The sequence below is a fragment of the Rhagoletis pomonella genome, unplaced genomic scaffold (genome assembly GCF_013731165.1).
Source record: "Rhagoletis pomonella isolate Grant_MI unplaced genomic scaffold, Rhpom_1.0 Rhpom_scaffold_00012, whole genome shotgun sequence".
In the NCBI taxonomy this organism is placed as follows: Eukaryota; Metazoa; Arthropoda; class Insecta; order Diptera; family Tephritidae; genus Rhagoletis; species Rhagoletis pomonella.
In genome coordinates, this window is record NW_023458566.1 from 9,302,442 (window position 1) to 9,322,877 (window position 20,436).

Below are 20,436 nucleotides of genomic sequence, written 5' to 3' on the forward strand. Positions count from 1 at the left end.
GCGCAATTATAGAAAGGCCAGGCAATACTGGAAGTTTTACAGGGTGAAAAGTTGTTGCTAAAATGTTGTGAACTAGTATAACAAACTGCGTAAAAGTGACTGTAAATTCAATGTCCTTTTTCGGAAAGTTGTCGGTGGTCATACCTTTCCTTGCCGATTCGTCCACTAAGGAGAGTTTCAGAAAAAAAGTTGAAAAAGTTGTGGAGCAACGAAGCGTTATTCTGCCGAAATCCGCAAAAAAATCTGCGTTTTGCTAACTTTAGTTCTGCAATTGCCCCGCCCATTTCTAGGGGTTTGCCTTCTTAAAGGTATTCTATCGGAATTCGCAATAAAATTAAAATTTTTGCAAAAACCCGATGTTTAACACCTTACTAAATATCTCTCAAAAATAAACCATCTCGTCATAAAGAAAAATAATTTAAAAATAGTTCTTGCAAAACGCCCATTTTTTTGAACCACGTTTTTTTATAGAGAATTAAACAAGGATTACAATGGTATAATTTTCAATCCCTAATTTACTGATCTTTTAATATTCAAATCAACTTCAAAAAGTTCAACTGTTAATAGCTAAGTTAGGTTTAGGACAATCTTGACCATCTTATATATAAAAATATTAAGCCAGTTTTTTTTTAGCTTAAAAACGACGTTAAGATGAAGTCTCTACGATGAGCAGAACCCGAGATATAACGATTTGAGGAAGTACATGATTAGTCCAAAGAAAAAAAAAATACATGATTAGTTAGAATTACGAAAAAAATGCAAACTTTGACAGATCATATCTCCAAAGAAAAAAAAAAAAATCCTCCAACACGTGTTAGCTTATTTCCTGTATAGAACCCATAAAAAATTTGAAGCCAATCGAAAATGTGACACCAAATTTCAATTTTGTAGCTGTTGTAGTTTATCCAAGCTAAACGCTGCTTTTCAGAATAATAATTGGATAGATTTCACTGTCCGAAAGTAAAAGTAATTTCAAGCAAATAATCGATACTCAATTCTTAGATAAGATGTCTCGTCTATCAGCAAATGCGAATGCTTTATGCTCATAAATTCATAATACATATTTATGTATGTATGTATGTACATTACGCCCTTACTTAGTTACTATTTGCATTTTGAAATTGGGTAGTTGCTGATAAGTAAAAGCTAGTACATCAGTGCTTCTTAATCGATGGTCGCTGCAACACACCCGAACCCGAGTATAAAAGCAAGCGCGCAATGAAGCTTTGACGATGCGATGAAAACAGCTAGGAATGTAGTTGAAGGGAACATAGGGCAAACATTCTTATCTGAAAAGTACGTGGTGCGAGCAGGGACAGAAATTTTGTCAAATAGTCTCTCATCATTAAAAGGTTAAGAGCCACTGTAGTACTTACTGTTTATTAGCTAAATATTTATAACCTAAGTTTACATGCATATGTACATTAGACCATACTACTTTAAGAGTAAATAATTGAAAGGTCATAAATAATTTTTGCAAGGCAATCTCGATTTTTTTTTTGGAGTCGCCTTTTTAAAGTTTTTGGTGACACCACTAATACATTCGGCAATATACAAGGTTGTTATAAAATAGTTCTACTGGTCTAATTGAAATATGTATGTACTTCCTTAGCAAAAGTATAATGATTTTTGGCGTGCGTTATTGTACTGATATTAGGGTGGTACGTTTGGGCGATAAGAACCGAGATCTGGTGGGTATCTTTAGAACCAAAAAATGCCTCGAGATAAGAACATCGATATATCATACTTTACGATTCGCCTGTAAATACCGAAGATATGATGGAAAATTTAAAAAGGTTGACCCCTACGTTCGGCCAAAAAATTATTATGTATTTTTTTGAAATTGCCTTGTAAAAATACTTTAGACTCGGGTGTACGACGATTTTTTTCTGGTACGGTCTAATGTACATACACATACATATGTATGTATGAATACATCCATCCCATACATTTTTTATGTTATCATTTGGCTGATTGCTTTTTATAACTTAGACCAATTTGGTTTATCTAGGATTATTTCCTGTGTCAGTCGCGGCGCAGTGAGCAAAAGTCAAGTGCTATTCAGATAAATATTTTTAGTTCATGTGGAATTTTTTGCATACGTATGTACATTAGAGTGGCCTAAAAAAACAATAAAGCCGGAATTTTAATGCCGCCACCCCGGAGGATTGTTCTGAACTGAAAAATATACCCAAATTTTTGTTTTGATATTAAAAAATATTTAGGTCATAAGTGGGTGTGGCTGTCACAAGTTTTACGATAAAATGAACTGAACATGCATACTATATATGTATGTATGTAAATATGTATGCATGTATGTATTCTTTTTTTGACGTGCTTCCTGAGAGATTCAATAAAAAATGTATGATAAATTAGAATATTAGTTTTAGTGACTGGACTGGAATTAATATGTATAGCGTTTTTTGTATACATTTGTAAATATACATACATACATATGTATGTCCGTAAAACATATGTACATATATTTAATTAAGATTATAAACAGCGTTCAGTGTATCATTCACCTCTGTCCGCTGGTTAGGAGAATTTTGTTTTTAATTTTAATCTTCTTTTGTCGTTTGGCGCACAAGTTAAAAAAGAAAAGTGCAACTTATGTACTTATGTACATATGTAAATACATATTAGGGCGTTCAATTCTTTGCCCTTTTTCGAAAGCCAGTTTTCGAGTTATTCGGTTTAACCGGTTTTATTTTAAATATTTTCTCTTCAGTAACACTTACTGCTAGTCAGAAATCATGACCAAGTCAAAACAAGGTCGAAGTATTTTGGATTACAAGTAAAACAGGAAAAAAATGAGCATAAAATTCACACTTATTGGGATTCACCGATCTTAAAAATATTGAGTCGGGAAAAAGTCGAGCATATAGAACCGACTGTCTTTGGAATGAGAGTATAGCATCCGCTGAATCAGACCGACTATGCAAATATATATATTAAAGACAGGTCATTCCTCGATAATCAATCAACACCTTCGTCAACTCTCACCTCTTGAATGCCATCATCGGAGAACATCGCCAGCTATCGCAGACGAGGAGCTCGAGTTGCTCCGCAAGGCTCGCGATACTTTGACGCAAAAACTTAAATTGTTCCGTCCAATTTGAATAAGATGCCCCGACTATACTAGCCAACCCAGCCAGCGGATTTTGTCTTTTCCTGAACTGCCATCGTGATCATGGGTGCGCCATTTATGAGATCATTTTCGTGGTATTTAATGCATTTTTTATACTAAAAATTTAAATGCTACTCTTCTTCGGCGTGCGCACATAATCGAAATGGAAATAGAAGCGAAATGCAGCCTCATTCATTTTGAAGCTTTGCTTATCAACTGGAGTCATTTTTTTTTTAAACTTACATACGCATATAATTTACAAGTCCACATACGACATGTGTCTCAATAAACATTCAAGTGATAGTCTTTTACATAACTAGTATTGAGTTCATGTTTTATTTATTTCATATCATTTTACGATCTACAATCAATCCTATTACAATTGATTTATTATTTTATTTTGGCGGGTGCTAACTCTCCGTGCATATGTACATATGCAATATCAGAGGCCTGCATGAATACGTTCAAATGTATTTTTTAAATAGCAAAATTCTAGTATGCAGTTTTATATCCCGTTATTTAATGATAATAATAATGTGAAAACTTTAAGTGGTTAGTTTTTCGCCTTGATTTTTAATATTTTTTTTGTGTAAAGTATGCGCGACTTTATCTGATTGCAACTAAGTTTTGATTTTGATTTTTAATTCAGAAGCATCCAATACAAAACAAACTATATACAATTTTTATTCTAGAAGTTAAAAACCGATCGATTGAGCCCAAATTCACTTAAATATCCTTTTATTTATGACAAAAAATACTTATATTCGCCTTGGTTTCAATGTTATCATCTGACTGAAATAATACAATTCAACTTTTTATTGTAATTTTATATTAACAAATTTTCTATTCGAAACAAGTTTTTTTTTTTGAAGACGATTATTATAAAAGTCATAACTGGTTGAGTCCATGCATGTAGCAATACGATACCTACGACACTTTTGTGAATACACCAATTATATTTGTTAACTTTGTTTACCAACACTATTTTTTAGGATAATGTACAATGTGGTTGAAAAATTAACCAAAAATATACTAAGTGACAGTTAAGCGCCTTTTAAGCAAATGATCTGATCTAGACCACCTCTGAGGTACCACCTGGCCTTTAAAAAAAGAATTATCGAAACATTTTAAAGTGGTCCAAAGCGGTAACACATTTAAAAAAAAAAAATATTTATATGCATGTACTATATTCCGACGAATTCATAGCCTCCAATTTTTTTGAAAGCGGTAAAAAATGGTTTGAATCAGTACAAAATTTCAAAAAAGGATATCTGTGCAACATGGCATATGAGCAAGGCCGAGGCCACGCAAGGAGCGGCAGAGCGGCGCCACACAGAAATGCCGCTCAGCCGCTCAGAAATGCCTCGGCCTGAGACAGTTTTTCATTCATGTTAAAAAGTTTTTTTTTTCACAAACAAATGACAAATAAATATGAAGAACACTAACATTCTTACCTTTTCACATGCTTCTGGAGAATAGCCAAGCAGTTTTCTATAGCATTTAAACATGGGATATTTTCGGGCTTCTTCAAAGTTGGTATATCCTTTTGATTCTAATCTCGTTAAGTGTTTTAAACAGAAAAGAGGACATCAGTATTCCTGGGAATGTTGCCATTTAATGCTAAAAGTGTTCCGTAATATCTTTTCCCTGTGGCATAGCGCAGAGTCACCTTGAAAAATTCGACCTCTAACGAGGGCTCCAAATAGCTCTTTATGTTATCAATGCATACACAAGCGTCTAAATTTCCGTTAGGTAGTTACCCAGTCAGCAGAGTATCCGAAAAAGTACAGAACTCTATGAAAAAACTTCTGTGAAGTGCAAAAATAAACCATATTCCACGAAAAATTCCGTCAGAAAAATCTTTTTAAAATCTTTTTAACGGATCGTTAACGTCCTCAAAATGTATTCAGTAAATGACCAAAAATCTAAATTTCATCCAGTTTTCATTTTCGGATTTTTGCTGGCTAGATAATACCAGAACACTAACACCAAAGTACGGAATTTCACGCCAAATCATATGACTTGTCGAAAACGACTAATTTTTAACAATTTGAAAAGGACGACAAAATTCGACTATATTCTGTTACAAAATACAAATACATATTTAGCAAAGTAGAAATGATTTCCATAGCTCTCTTTTTTGGTCTGCAAGTAGAATGCCAAATACAGGAAAACATTATTTAAATTGCATTGAAAAAATTTCTTTTTAACGGTTTTATACATTTTCTGACATATAGTTCCATACACCCTAAATTAAAAACAATCACGACTAAAAAAAATCGAAATATTCAGGCGAGGCAAAAAACTATTGATGCTGCGCATGCGACACAAGCGAAACAAAAACTGTCTTATCAGTATTTGTCCAGTTAACGAAGATAGTGATGAAGAAGAAATTTTGGCGTACGTTAAAAATATAGTATGCGAACTGTGTTATGTGTGGAAAATGAATTTTGAAAAATTTTGAGTTGTGATTGATTTCGATGTAGGGTGCGATATGTACAAAGATAACTAAATTTGATTATCACTCCTACTTTGTTGAATACACTTAGCTTTGCTCGGCTAAAAATTTAAATCAACTCATGCAGAGCTCTAATATGTGTAAATTATACAGTGACTCAAACAAATGACCACGTGTTGTTTTTTTTTTAAATATTCGTAATATTTTTCCAGTTAAATTTTTTTCTGTTTTTTTTTCTATATAAAAATGTCGTCTAAGCTTTAACCGAAACCGTGTAAATCACAGTTTCAAACTTTATACAAAACTAAGGAAAATTCCAAAAATTTTCATCAAAATTTCAACTTTTTAGAAAATTTTTGTGCTTGCAGTTTTATAGCCCATACAATTTTAGTCTAATGAAGTGAAAGTTTCAAACAGCTAAAAAATCCCGTTTTTCTGAGAAGTTTTTTTTTTGGAGGCTACATTTTCGGGGTTTTATTATAACAAGCGCAATTTATGAAAGAAAATTTGCGTTGATATTTGAAATTTTGTTGCTGACGGTCTCCCGCGTTTTATTTCATAAGAAATTCATACTTATATAAAAAAAAAATTCAAAAATCCGTCACCAAAAAAAATAAAAAATTCTCAAGAATTAACGCGATTTTTTAGCCGTTTGAAACTTGCACTTCGTTAGACTAAAATTATATGGGCTATAAAACTGCATACCCAAAAATGTTTTAAAAATTTAGAATAAAAAGTTAAAATTTTGATGAAAGTTTGTTGAATTGTCCTAAATTTTGTATAAAGTTTGAAACTGTGATTTACACGGTTTTGAATAAAGCTTAGACGTCATTTTTCATATAAAAATAGCAAAAAATATTTAGCTCGAAAAACATTACGAATATTTGAAGAAAATCAATACGTGGTCAATTGTTTGAGTCACTGTTTACATACACAAATAAAATAATAATCAATAAAGTGTGTTTCGCTTAAACACGTTTTATTTATGAAACATTCGTTTTAAGATAAGATGGGCCATTACTTTTACGCTATACATACCTCCAGAGTATATCCCTTATCGTTCTTGCCTGCTTGCTGCGAAATTTCTAAAAGACTAATGTCGATATGTACGCATTCAGACAAGCCTCAAAACAATAAGCAAATAGGGATGGAAAAAAAGTTTTGAAAATTAATCGATCCTCGAATCTTATTTAATCCTTACGATTCTTGTAAGTGAATAATCGACGGCGAGATTCGTATTATTCGATTCTAATCGATTCTTTATTTAAATATTTCTATATCTATAATCATAGCTTATAGTGAATCAATTATTATTATTATTGTAACAAGAGTTTTAATAATAATTTTTAATAATAGATTTGCGGAAAAACTGCTTCATTTGCTATAAATCAATAAGTCCAATCAACGCTAAAACTTATTATTTAAGCCCAACATAAAGTGGCGGATGTAGAGATGTGAACTTCCAATTATAAATTTTTCTTTAGCTACTAAATATTTGTTTTCAAAGCAAATACTAGATTATATAGTAAACATATATTTCAAATGTTCATCAAGCAAGCGCAATAGTATGTAATTGTTATCGTAACACCAAAGCTAAATGTTATGCTACCGAAATAAATTTTAGTTTTTTTCACTTGAATTGCTGTCATACCGAATGCAGGCTGTGATTTGTTTCATGCTGCCAACTACTCTCCTCTGCTTCATCCAGCTTCTTCCCACGCCGCGGTAAATACCACTTTCACCCACACCTTCCTCATTCGCTGGCTGTTTGCTATCTGTTCCGTTGTGTGTCTAGCAGATTTTTGTGTTCTCTTTCCGAAGATCGTATATTTTATTGTCCGTTCGCACTGTACATATGTAGTTGTTCGAATAAATAGCATCCTTCTTGTCATTGACATTGCCATCGCTGTCGTCATTGCCACCATTGCCCTCTCCAATACCAATATCACCAATCGGCATCGATTTTTTTTTCTTATCTGCATTACTTGCACAATTCATGCACTCATTACAAATTGCACTGCAGCTGCTGTTATTGTAAATAAAAGAAACAAATTCCATCGCTTAGCTCCCACCATTTGTCGTTCATTTGGCGATCATTCAGAGCTAAACGTCACTGCTTTCGAAAAATTGGCGCTATCCGTGTATTTGTCGTACAAATGCGCTCCTCAGTTGGTGTTGGACATAGCTGGTGGATGGACGTGCATTGCGGTTTATAAGCGCAGCATATTAGTGTCATAGACGAAAAAAAAAATAAAAGTAAAAATAAAAATAAAAGTCGACGTAAATAACGCATATCAATTAGCTTTTTTTCTCAGTTTATTATCTTTGGTCTTAAAAAAAATATATATATATAATAAAAACAACGAACGATCGAAAATTTATTATATACATACATATGTACATACATATATGCGTCAGCCGCTATTCTTATCGATCGCAGAAGTTCATACATTCCATGTAATTAGGCGGAGTTTGTACTTTACCCTGAGCAGTGAACACAGTTGTGAGCTTAGTTGATATGTAAGTTCATGCAAGTGTTTTGTGCTTTTGTTGTGCTCGCATTTTTTTTTTTTAATTTTTTTTTGCCTTTCCGCCAGCACGAGTTTTAATGAACTTCACTCCTATTGCAATTGTTTACATCGCATACAGAAGAAGGTTTTAAAATAATTGTGCTTGGTAGAAGTTCCATTTACATACATACCCGCGTTTTGGTGCTTGCAATTTTAAAAACAGGTTTTCATGTATGTATATGTATGTGGGGGGGAGTGTATTTAATATTTTTGTGCAATATTCGAATAACAACAAAAAAAAAAAACCCCAACTGAACTGCTTAGTAGGTTTGACTTGTTCGGCTTCTTCTTGCAAAAAAGGAGAGCAATTAAAGTATACATTATAGCGCCGGAGGTGTGGCAGATTTGAGCATTGGATAAATTTTTTTGAAACACTCTATTTAAAAGTGAGGTTGTTCACGCTTGCCTGCTTATCAGGTTATCTGGTTAAAAATTATTATTGTGCAGTGTATTTTATTGTTGTAAACTGAAAATATAAAAATATAACCACATAAGCTGATAACCAGGCAAGAGTGAACAACCGCAGTGTTTTTATGTTTTTATCACATATGTATGTATGTATGTAAATACGGTAACGAAAACATAAATAGGGACGCAATATTTAACAAAAGCAGGCTATTTACATATCTTTTGTTTATTAAATGATGAAATTTTGTCGAATTTTCCAAATTTTTGTACAAAAGTCTAAGTAAAATGTGTGCGATTTCATTCAATGATTTTTGGTGGAATTTCAGTATCTGAAACCGGTCTACCCTAATTCGAAATATATACATATCGCTAATTTGCTGCAAGAGTACCATAATTGACTTTTTTTCGAGTTAAGTTTGTGGAAATAACCGCCAGCTATTCTTCTATGTTGGCTGCATGGAAACCTTTTACGAAAAAAATCTTTTTCACTTTCTAAATTTGCTGCATTGGTTGTTTCAAAATACACAGTCCTTTCATAAAAATTTTTCCCAGCAATTTTAAAGACAAAATTCGACTGTTTGCAAAAGTTTTAAATTTTTCTTTCTAAATTTGCTGCATTGGTTGTTTCAAAATACACAGTCTTTTCAAACTAAATTTTCCCAGCAATTTTAAAGACAAAATTCGACTGTTTGCAAAAATTTTAAATTTTTTCAAAATTTCAAAAACTTTAAATTTTAGATTATTTTTTTTAATTTTAGAAATAAAAAAAAAAATTTCGAATATACTTTTTTAATGACTAGTTCAAAATATTTGAAAACTTAAAAGTTTTATAATTCAGTGGGCTGTTTTCCAATACGAACACAGTTTTCTTAACCAAAAAATGCTTAACAGTTTTTTCTAAATTTTCCAAATTCAAAAAATTCAAAATGCTTTTTAAAACTTATATTTATTTTTTTTGAATTTCTGTATTTCTTATCTTCTATAACGCTATGCACCACCCTCTATTTAAGTTAACGTACTTTCTATGTACTTACTTCTTATCCCTTCCTCTCTCTATAATGTGTACAATTTCTGCAAAATATTTATATCTTGGAAATTTTTTCTAATTTTTGGCAAGCAATTTGAAATATCTGTTCTATTTTCCATTGCGACTTTAACAGGATTAAAAAAAAAATGTACTGAGATTGATTTTAAATTTTTTATCTTGAATGGCCATGACTTCACAATTGTGATTTATTTTTTGTTTGGTTTCCGTTTAAGTTTTTTATTTCGCTGCCAGAAAATAATATTAAAAAAAAAAAACAAAAATAAAAAACCAAAAAATTTGCAAATTCGTGCCAAGCGCAAAAGCCAGACAATTCACCGGATTGCTAACATTTCTTCATACATATGTATGCGTGTGACGTATGCGTGCATGTACATATTTGCGAAAAAGTACTCTAAACGTAAAAAAAAATTTGTATAAATAATTAGTTTGTAAATAAATTTGTATAAATAATTTGTTTACGTCCAAATGAAAAAGGCACGTGATCACAACGTATGCTCATACATACATGCATGCATATAAAACGAAAACCTATACAGATGCTAAAAATATTAAGTAGATGCACACCGTGGAAAAAATAGTGCGATTAAATAAAAAAAAATACATTTTATATAACACACCAAATAAATTGCAAAGTGCGCTAGTTGCATGTTGTATATTGCATCCACAAAGCCTTCAATCGCACAGATTAAAGCTAGTCAATTGGCTTTGGAAATAACGTAACAGAGTGTTAATTACCCAAAGTAGACTATTAGTGCAGTTTTTTGCTCAGAGATAGTTTTATTTACTATATGGTTTATGCGCATATACATACATACATACATACAAGGTTTGCTCGCTCGTATGGCGTCTACATATATATATATATTTCATTTCATTTGATTTACATTAGGGAGGTCCAAATATAAACTAAAGCACATCCAAAATGAGTAGACCCGCCTTTTTTAAATTTAAAATCGGTTAATATTTAATCGTGCCGCTGCACAGTGGTAGCAAACTAGAATTTCTGCTCAAAATAGTCGAACGCCTTCATTTTTCAACCGATCTGATCAACTTTTTTTTTTAATGAAAGCTAATAAAAATTGAAATAAAATTTTTTGTTGTAAAGTGCAGAGAAAATAAATTTTACATAGTAAAAATCAAACAGCGAATTCTTAATCAAATCGGTTAAAAATTGAAGGCCCTAAACTATTTCGAACAGTAAAATCCAGCTTGCCACCACCGTGCGTGCACCTGGCTGTGAAGTTTCCCAACTTCACATTTTACTGGGGAGAATAAACTGTGTCACAGAATTGCTATAAATTCATTAAGGACAAAAGTGTTTTTAGATCGAATAAAATTAATTCCTTTCAGAGAACTTCAAAACATAGTGCTTTTGGCGAATATTTAACTTTAAAGTTTTACTAACTACTTTTTCATAACCTATAATATTGTCTCTAATATACAAAAATCACGTTATGAAAAAATAGTTAGTAAAATTCGCATTATAGTTTTATTTTTTAAAGAATTCTGAAGAGAATTTTTTCCCACCCTAATGTACATACATACATACATGTATATGCACATGAAATGTTAACGCTCTCGCAAATGGAGGCTCGTCTGAGTCACTCCCATTTTTTTTTTTTAAATTTAATTAAACAGAAGAGCCAACACCAACAGAAAGTGTAAAACATTTGTAGATAAATAAATTCGCACATAATGCAAGGACATTTTTAAATGGTTATACATAAATACATATGTATGTGTGCAGGTCCAAAATCGATGAAAAATTTCTCTGCCAAAATAAATAAAAATATGTACATACATACAAACACATGCAGTTAAATGTACATATGTATGTGTACCATACAAACCTTTGCCCCGTTCAGTTTATCCAGATAATTTTTATTTGGACTTTTTTTTTTCAAATAATTCATTATCTTTAAATTTCAGTCGGCGTAGTTTGACTCAAAATCTGTTTGGATCGTTGGAAGACAGCTAACTCGTTAGTCACGCAAGACATAGCAGACATGACGGAAGGCAAACGCCTGTCGATTGCGTCGAAACGCCGTATAATTACCTCTCAAAATCCTACTACCACCGGTCGGAGTCTCGTTGGCGTCATCGATGAGGGTACCAGTAGCGTGCAGTTCTCCTTATACTCGGTGCCTTTTTTCAAAGAAGTGGCAAAGTATCAAATTGAGTTGACGATGACCACGCCACATGCTGGTTGGTATGAACAAAATCCACTAGAACTGATGGATGCCATTTATGAATGCTGTGAAAAAGCCTGTGCTCAGCTACCCGAATTGGGTTACAGCGTCGCAGACATCAATTGTATTGGCGTAACGAATCAGCGGGAAACGACAGTTGTTTGGGACTCACGCACTGGACAGCCGCTATACAATGCGCTCGTTTGGAAGGATATGCGCAGTGAGCAGTGTGTGGATAGAGTGCTCTCAAAATTGGATAATCAAGACAAAAATCATTTCAAGCACATTTCCGGTTTGCCAGTTTCGCCATACTTCTCAGCGTTGAAATTGCGTTGGCTCTTTGATAATGTGGCCGAAGTGAGGAGGGTTCACCGCGAGGGCTTTTGTAAGGCTGGCACAATTGACACATGGATTGTCTGGAATCTTACTAAAGGTGCGTTAACTTTACCAGCAATACATTTATACAATTAAATATCTCTTGAAAATAATTTACTATCGCAGGCGCATTGCACATAACCGATGTCACAAATGCCTCACGTACACTTCTAATGGATATCGATACACTGCATTGGCATCCACAGCTGTTGCGCACTTTCAAAATTGACAAAACTATATTGCCAGAGATACGCAGCAGCTCAGAAATTTATGGGCTCATCACCAGCGACAGGTGTGTGCTCACTGGTGTACCGATTAGTGGCATTCTGGGCAATCAACACGCTTCACTGCTGGGTCAGATGTGTGTGAAGCCAGGTCAAGCGAAAAATACCTATCGTTCTGGCTGCTTTCTGCTTTGTAATATTGGCGAACGACCAGTTATTTCCGCGCATGGTCTTATCACCACCGTCGCCTATAAGTTGGGTCCCAATAAGCCGGCCACTTATGCGCTAGAGGGCTCTGTGGCAGTGGGCGGACACGCGCTACGTTGGCTAGAGACACGCATGCGTGTGTTAAAGGACTACAAAAATGCAGAAAAGAGCGCCGAGGAGGTAGCAACGACGGGAGATGTATATTTTGTACCGGCCTTTACCGGTCTCTATGCACCCTATTGGCGAAAGGATGCACGTGGCTTGATCATTGGACTGACACAATACTCAACAAAACATCACATAGTGCGCGCAGCACTGGAGGCGATATGTTTTCAAACACGCGACATACTGGAGTGCATGCATCAGGAGAGCGGATTTCATTTGAATAAATTGCATGCAGATGGTTCGGTCAGCATGAATGATTTACTTATGCAACTGCAGGCTGATACTGCTGGACTAACGGTTTTTCGTTCACAATTGACGGACACGACGACATTCGGTGCGGCATTGTGCGCAGCGCAAGCGGAAGGTATTGATTTGTTTGACTTTCATCCGGACGAAGTGGCTTATGATGTGGTGGACTATGATATCTTCTTACCAACGAGCACCGATGATGAACGGCATCATCGCTATAGCAAATGGAAGCGTGCTGTGGAGCGTAGTATGGGTTGGGTAATTAAGAAAACCAGCCGCCAAATAACCGATGAAACATACAACTTATTGTCCTCGATACCGGCGGCATTGTTTATAATGAGTACCTTTGCCATGATCATACACTCGACGACTGCGGGGAAATAACGATACAAAAAACGTATAGTACATACATACTAAAATAAGCTCAAATGTAGATAGATTACATAATAGGACATATGTACATAATGTATATAATGTATATACGTACGTAATTTGTTATAACTATGAAGTTAAAAGTTTCACTTAATTTGTTAAGATGTTTCAGAAAGTCTTTGTTTCCCAAAAAAAAAAAAACTAAATTGTTGCTTATTTTGTAATATTGCATTTTGTTGCTGAATTTTATCGCCACCAGTTACTTAAGTATAATCGATAGTTAATTATGTAGTTTGCCATTATTGAATTATGTTCAACAGAAATATTTAAGTCTGCTATAATATACCCTTAAGTACTTATTAAGTTTTGGTTGTGATAAATTCCTTAAATGACAAAATACACTGTGAATTGTATAGTGCTATATAGTCTTATAGACTATTATCCAATATTGTAAATATGTACAGCTTTATACGAGTATGCAATTTAAAATGACAAAATATTAACTAACATTTGTAGACATGAACAAACGAAGAATTAATAAAGAATGAACGAATTTTTCTACAATTTCTTGTATTGAAATTCAAGCGAAAATTACGGCTTTTGCGGTAATTTAGTGATCGAATTGATTGCCGCTGTAACTGCCTATGTGATTTTGGCCGATTGCGACAAAACATGCCAGTGGTTTCTTCTTACTAAATGGGCCAATTAGAAACTCCAAGTGAGTCCAAGGCTCTCGCCACCTGATCTTGCCAACACAGAGAAGGCCTTCCTCAACGGTTGGCGCATAGAATACCTTCAGGGCTGAAGCATTTGTTTCCATTCGTAAGACATGTCCTTGCCAGCGTAGTCGCTGTATTTTTATTCGCTGCGCAATGTCGATGGTGTTCGTCGTTCCATCATCCCCGGTACTCGCCGGAAAAGGAGCATAAACCATCCGAACACACCAAAGGGTGAATGACCTGGTCTACGGTGGATTTACTAGGTTTTGTATTTGTAACAGCAGCATAAAAATAGCCAAACTGTTTTTGGGGAATCAGCTGGTGTGACAGTCGTTGGCCAGATATACATATGTAGATCTGAGTAGGTAGGTGAGCGGTTACGCATAGCCGACTGTCGGCAATCGAAGATCGTAAGGGAATGCCTTAATTCACCTCCGGTCGCGTCAGAATATTGCTTTGTCAGACGTGTATGGTTTCCAGGCCATAGTGATATCGTAGGAAACTGTGTGGCTGATTAACTGGCCAGAGACGGTTATTTCGAGGGAAGGTCGCCAAAAAAGAGAGAGTGGGAATCGCCTTGACTATTTGTGAACTGCTATTGTAAAGATGGGTCTCGGGTCAACTCAGCAAACTCTGGGGAAAACCAGGGCATGTGCTACAGCGAGGTCATAATGGCCGATGTGCGCTAAGCCGGATCTCTCGATTCTAGTGGGTATGTATAGGAAGACCCACTGTCCTATTTGAGCTCACGCAGTGAAAAATAATACTTATACAGCGCCAGAATAAATTGTTGTATCACAGTTTATCCGTGATATAGCATCTTCTGATCCTTTGCGAAAAATCTCAATTTAGTAAAACTTGCCAGGGGCTACAAAAATCGACATGAAAACCTTGCTTGACGATATCAATGCACTGTCGGGAAAATTCAGTGTCTCCACGAAGATAAGTACTGATTAACTACTACACCACAGGATGAGCACACACCATTTTTTTTTTTGTTTTCCAGTTTTAACATAAAACACACAAAATATGCAGACATGAAATAGTTTTGTTTTGTATAAAAATATTGTATATCAACATTTATTCGATTAATTATAATAAATATTTTAGTTACTTAAGTAATTAAATCGCTAAGCTTAAAATAAACAAAGAAACTTTTTTTTTTTTAAGTAAATAGTTGCCATACAATTATTCAATATTAAGTACATGCTTGTAAGTATCTATAGTGTAAATGTGTGTGTGTTGTGTATTTCGCTTGTTTATAAAATTAGTGGATTTTCTAATTATTGGAGATGAATTAAAGTGCCATGTGTTTGCTAAATTCTTTTGTTGAGCGTCTTTATCTTTTGTCTTTTTATAATTTTTGTATTTTTTAATATTTTTTTTTCATATGTATATGTATGCATGTATGTACGTGTTTAGGTATGCACTTCTTATATAAAATATGCTGCAAGCAATGCTTTAATCGATAATGTCTTTTGAAGCTTTTGTCTTATTCGTTAATACATATGTATGTATGTATACATATAAAAAAAAATCTCTTATCAATTCTCTTTTATGTTATGTTGTTTTTTTGTTGTTGTTGTCTTGTTGTCAGTGTTCTAAAACGATGGCTTGCTGCTGCCCATGCCGCGTGCAGGCAGACTATTTGTTTTCGCAGTGGGATTATCACGGGCTTGCGAATGTGCCACCACAATGCTGAGGCACTGCACCCATTCCTCGGCATTTTTGCCATCCTTGGGTTTGAGTATTAATGTCTGATCGGCGGTGAAAATTTCGAATGCTTTAGGTATGTTGCGTGCGCCGCGCGACACCTTAACGGAGCGTATTTGATTGACGTCAATGCTTTCGCCACCGCTCTGTAGAAGTTAAAAATTTCAAAACTCAAAAAAAAAAAAACAAAAAAAATGTACTGTTAAACGTTTATTCACTTACCGATCCTTTGCAGGACAAATGTGCACCAGAGAGCGTAAAATATCTTGTGCGCCAGCGTCGAAATAGTCGCCATTTGCCTTTTTTCTCCTTCAGCTGACCCTCAATCATCGGCTGATTGCTGCCATTGAGAAAACCAACTGCTTTATCGGGATGATTACACAGCAGGCAGCCCCATTGATATTCCAACTCGTTGCAATTTGGATTGGTTGTGTCGGTTTTGGATACCTCGAAAACGTCCAGGAAGCCGGAATGGCGTAATTCGTTGACGAGTATTTCACGGTCCTTCGGAAGGCAAATAGTAATGAATAAAGGAAAATAGGAATGAACGAAGAACAAAAGTAATGAAGAAACAAATATACATATGTACATAAATAAGTGCACACACATCGCTAGCTTAGAGTGAAAAGCTGCTAAGTTCACTTAAAAAAAAGGATTATATTTGGATGCAAGAAGTAAGAACAAAAAAAAAATTTGTTTTATTTCTAACCGCTTCTATTTAGTGGTACGCAAACTTGACAAATTAAAAATAGTTACAGGAAATATTATAAGTGCCAGAGGATGCAACAACTTTCCTTAAAACTTGTGTAATTTATTTGGCTTGGAGTTGTTTTAGCTTGGAGTTCGCAAATTTTTTAAGTAGGAAGGTACAACAAAAAAATTTTGGTTAGGCCACTTCTGTTCTCACGGCCTCAAACATGTGAATGAATGCAAGTACATTAGGGTAGTCCTTGTAAATGTAGGAAGCAAATTTTTACCTAAGATTTTTTAAGCCTCAACCCCAATCAATCGAAACTAAATATCTTATGTGATATCTTCGACCTTAGTAGTCTCGATTTTGGGCATTAAATGAAAAAAAATTTTTTTTATTTTTTTCAGTCCCTAGAGGCATCGGGTCTTTTACCTCTTTGCGACACGCCTTAAACAACTCCAATCGGGACCCAAATTTATATGTGATATCTGTGAGGGGGTGTGACCTACATTTGATTTTTTAAGGACCACCCTAAAGTCATACATACTATGTTAATAGATAAAATTATCTATGCATTTATTGCCACAGTTGTAGATACTTGTCTATTTTTTAATATTTATCGATATACATGCATATGAGTATTTATCGTTATAAATGTTTTTTCCAGGTTTCGTATCGATGTATTTTTCGATATGTTATCGATATACATACTTATCGATTATGTTATCCATAACTTATCGAATATGTTAACGATGTTTTATCGATTATGTTATCGAATAAGTTATCGATATATTACCGATAGCATTGACGTTGCATGCAAAACAGCATTTTTACAAATTAACATAGCACTGAGGCTATAAGTCCTTATAACACTGCGAGTTCACAGCTGCAATGGGCTTAACGCAGAGAGATGTACATACATACATACATATATATGTGCGTATTGATAAGTTAGTACAAATATTTGTAAATCTACAATAAAACAAACAAACCTTTGCATTCGGAAACTGACTGGTGACTAATTCTGTGAAACTGCGATTCTCGCACTTGAGTATTTGCCAGATATTCTTCAAATTGCTAATGCCGGGCTCGCGTGTACTTAAAACAGTTTTTTCCTTCACCTAAAATTTAAATTCGTAAATTTAGAAAACATAGCATGTTACGTTATCGCAAAATATCTTTTCCCCCCACTTACATAGTGTCGCACTTGAAAGTCCAAAAACATTAAATGTATCCAGGTTTTAGGGTTGCGCGTGCGCATCGTAAAGCAGGTCTTCGAGTACATACAATGGGGGCCGCGTATTTGGCAGGCGAAGTGCAGTTTGGCTACTTTCTTTGTGCGACGCTCTGCAAATTCATTCGAAACTTTTTGACGTAAATACCAGACGTGGGAGAAAGAGGGATAGAAACAGCGATAGTTGTTGTCGTTGTTGATGTTTGTAGAGGCGGACGACAAAGGAGGAGACATACATACATACGTATAAAGATGAAAGAGAGACATTACAGCAGTGCAGTTTGAAGAGGAAATCAAAAAAAAAAAAGTGAGGAGTAAATGCAGAAGATGAAAATTATATAAATTTAAAAATAAAGGTTAACACAAAAAAAAAAACATAAATACAAATAAGGCACGGATTTTGGATAAGAAGAAAAAGAAAGAGAGAACGTCAGACATGACGACGATAAAAATTAATTAAATGCATGCTTGCTATTTTAAATGATGAATGACATAAACAATTACGTTTACTTGTGTGTGCGAAGTGTATTAGCTGGATATTTATGCAAGTATGTAAGTATTATGTTAACATGTATGTTATGTATGTATGTGTGTGTATTTTTGGTTTCATGCAAAGTCTCAAAACAAAAAAAAACAAAAAATTACTTCTGCTTACCTTCAATGCTACAACGCGTTGGCGGCGGCAGCGATTGTGATACCTCATCCATGTACGATTTAATCGAACCGAAATGTTTTTCACAAAATTGCTGTACTGGGTCGCGCATTATCTGATAGGGCTCGAATGTGCTCATGCGTTGATCTAAAATGCAGCTATTATTGGCGTTGAGTAGCGTGCGACTGGTGTTGTTGTTGTTACGACGTGGCGTCATATTAGTTGTTGGCCCGGAGACGATCACTTCGTGTGTGCTCTGCGAGAAAATGTAAATACTTGTTAGGCGGTGCGTATGCGTAACATTTGACGTGGGGTAATATTTAGCATTGGATACTCATACGCCATGTTGTACAACACAGACAGTTACATAGGTTTTGAGAGTGTATTTAATTGAAGTTGCAACTTACATTTCCATTCACGGGCAGCTTCATCACAGACTTTTGATTGCCGTTATTCTGTTGCGGCAACGCTGGCGATGCATGATGCACCGAAACCGGATTTTGTGGTATGGAAATTGAACCTGCAGTGGAAATTATTGCGTTAGTTTTTACTTCAGCAAATATTTGCGGACTTAAGTAGTTTTTTTTTGTCGAAGAATAGTTCAAAGAACAAATATTTTGCGCAAATAATTTGGTATAATAAATCGTGGACTTGAGTTTCTCAAGCCGATTAAATTTAAAGCAAAACACAGCGAAGATTTTCGCTTTTGAAATGGAATCGAAGATTTGAATCTTGACAAGGAGTGACAGAAATTCATTCCAAAATAAATGATTTTCCCACCCAGTCGGAAAAGTCAACCAACACCAACAAAATAAATATACCTCTTGAGCAAATTTGATTCACAGTGAAATTTTTTTTTCTCAAAATTAGTCCAAGATTTCAGGAACTTCGTAGAATGCATTAAAGGTGTTGTTGGATTGGAATTTAGATATCTGAGTTCATAATTAAATATCTCCTGGCACTCTTCACAAAAACAGGCGAGAGATAAATATTAATTGCAAATACCAGTGTTGGAACGATGATGGCTTTTCTGACTCCACGCTAAAATACAACTTTTCGGACAGAAAATTCCAGCACAAAATTCCACACAAAGTCGTCTGATCAAAATGATTCTCTCACCTTGATCTCATATACACCCCTGGCCATAATAATAGGTACAGGCCATTTTTAACAGTTTTGCTTTTTCTTTCTCTCTAAATAAATGATTGACTAACATAAAGACATAATAATTAGCTGATGAATTTGGTTCTTTAATAGACTAGTTTTAGATCTCGGCATTTAACAAACTCCTGTTTTTCGTGACTTGGCGTAAAAACTAAAAAAAGTTTTCCGTACGCCATGCGAACTAAGCCCCTTGTGCGGATGGGCGGGTTGGTAATAATAAAAAAAAATGTTAATTAATTTTTTATAAATGTCTGGCTCCTTATGTATATAAAGAAAGTCATATAAATCCACATTTCAAAGTTTGTAGAAAATTAAAAACAAACTCGCAAAAATTCTAGATATGCAGTTTTATAGTCTATCTAATTCTAGTATTATAAAGTGGAAGTTTGAAGTTGCTAAGAAGTCCGGTTAATTTTTCCAATTTTTATTTGCTGTTGGTATTACTATTTCCTTTCATACAAAAAAAAAAAAAATGTGGAACATACTTTGTATGGAACAATGATCACATCCAAGCTAATCAAGTAAGGCTTTGATACTCCTTAACTCATTGAACGATCAAAATGGTACTGGTAATACTATGCTTTGTACCAGGTCACTGCGATGTACAAGAAAATTGGTTCGAACTAGAAATGTAAGGCGCATAGTCAGCCCTTGCGGATCGGTTCAAGTTTGCGGACTCGGTTGGTCTGCTTCGAGGCTCAGAAATTTGGAGTGAAAAAACCGAAATGTAGTAAGTACTGTGGAGTGATTTGGTTCTCAGATAGGCGGGCTCTTCTACTGTAATACATTTTTGGATAGATCAAACATCACCTTCCCCCCTTTGAATTAATCATCTGCGCTCTCTCATGCACCGTATCAGCGTGATACT

General features: G+C 34.6%; 3 protein-coding genes across 5 annotated transcripts in view; 1 reads left to right on the forward strand and 2 right to left on the reverse strand.

Moving 5' to 3' along the window:
- Window positions 1-20,436, reverse strand: part of LOC118747822 (calcium homeostasis endoplasmic reticulum protein) — a 43,249-nt gene that overhangs the window by 10,295 nt on the left and 12,518 nt on the right. The window lies entirely within an intron of this gene.
- LOC118747823 (glycerol kinase) lies at window positions 11,524-13,596 on the forward strand. Its single transcript, XM_036481998.1, has 2 exons — window positions 11,524-12,236; window positions 12,305-13,596. Exons 1-2 carry the CDS (start codon window positions 11,621-11,623, stop codon window positions 13,405-13,407), a joined length of 1,719 nt encoding a protein of 572 aa, XP_036337891.1. The 5' UTR covers window positions 11,524-11,620; the 3' UTR covers window positions 13,408-13,596.
- The window catches only part of LOC118747821 (protein melted), a 38,636-nt gene continuing 33,893 nt past the window's right edge, over window positions 15,694-20,436 (reverse strand). For 2 of the 3 annotated variants that reach the window (XM_036481992.1, XM_036481994.1), the window contains 6 exons: window positions 18,812-18,924; window positions 18,408-18,660; window positions 17,714-17,883; window positions 17,511-17,639; window positions 16,050-16,331; window positions 15,694-15,973 (listed from right to left, as the gene is read on the reverse strand). In XM_036481992.1, the coding sequence (XP_036337885.1) occupies window positions 15,716-15,973; window positions 16,050-16,331; window positions 17,511-17,639; window positions 17,714-17,883; window positions 18,408-18,660; window positions 18,812-18,924 (1,205 nt within the window). In that variant the 3' untranslated portion in view covers window positions 15,694-15,715. The remainder of the gene's footprint in view (window positions 15,974-16,049; window positions 16,332-17,510; window positions 17,640-17,713; window positions 17,884-18,407; window positions 18,661-18,811; window positions 18,925-20,436) is intronic. The other variant, XM_036481995.1, reaches the window with a different exon arrangement.

Coding starts and splice junctions, on each gene's coding strand:
- LOC118747823 (XM_036481998.1), top strand. CDS start 11,621: ATGACGGAAGGCAAACGCCTGTCGATTGCGTCGAAACGCCGTATAATT. Junction 12,237..12,304: donor TGTCTGGAATCTTACTAAAG/GTGCGTTAACTT, acceptor TTACTATCGCAG/GCGCATTGCACATAACCGAT.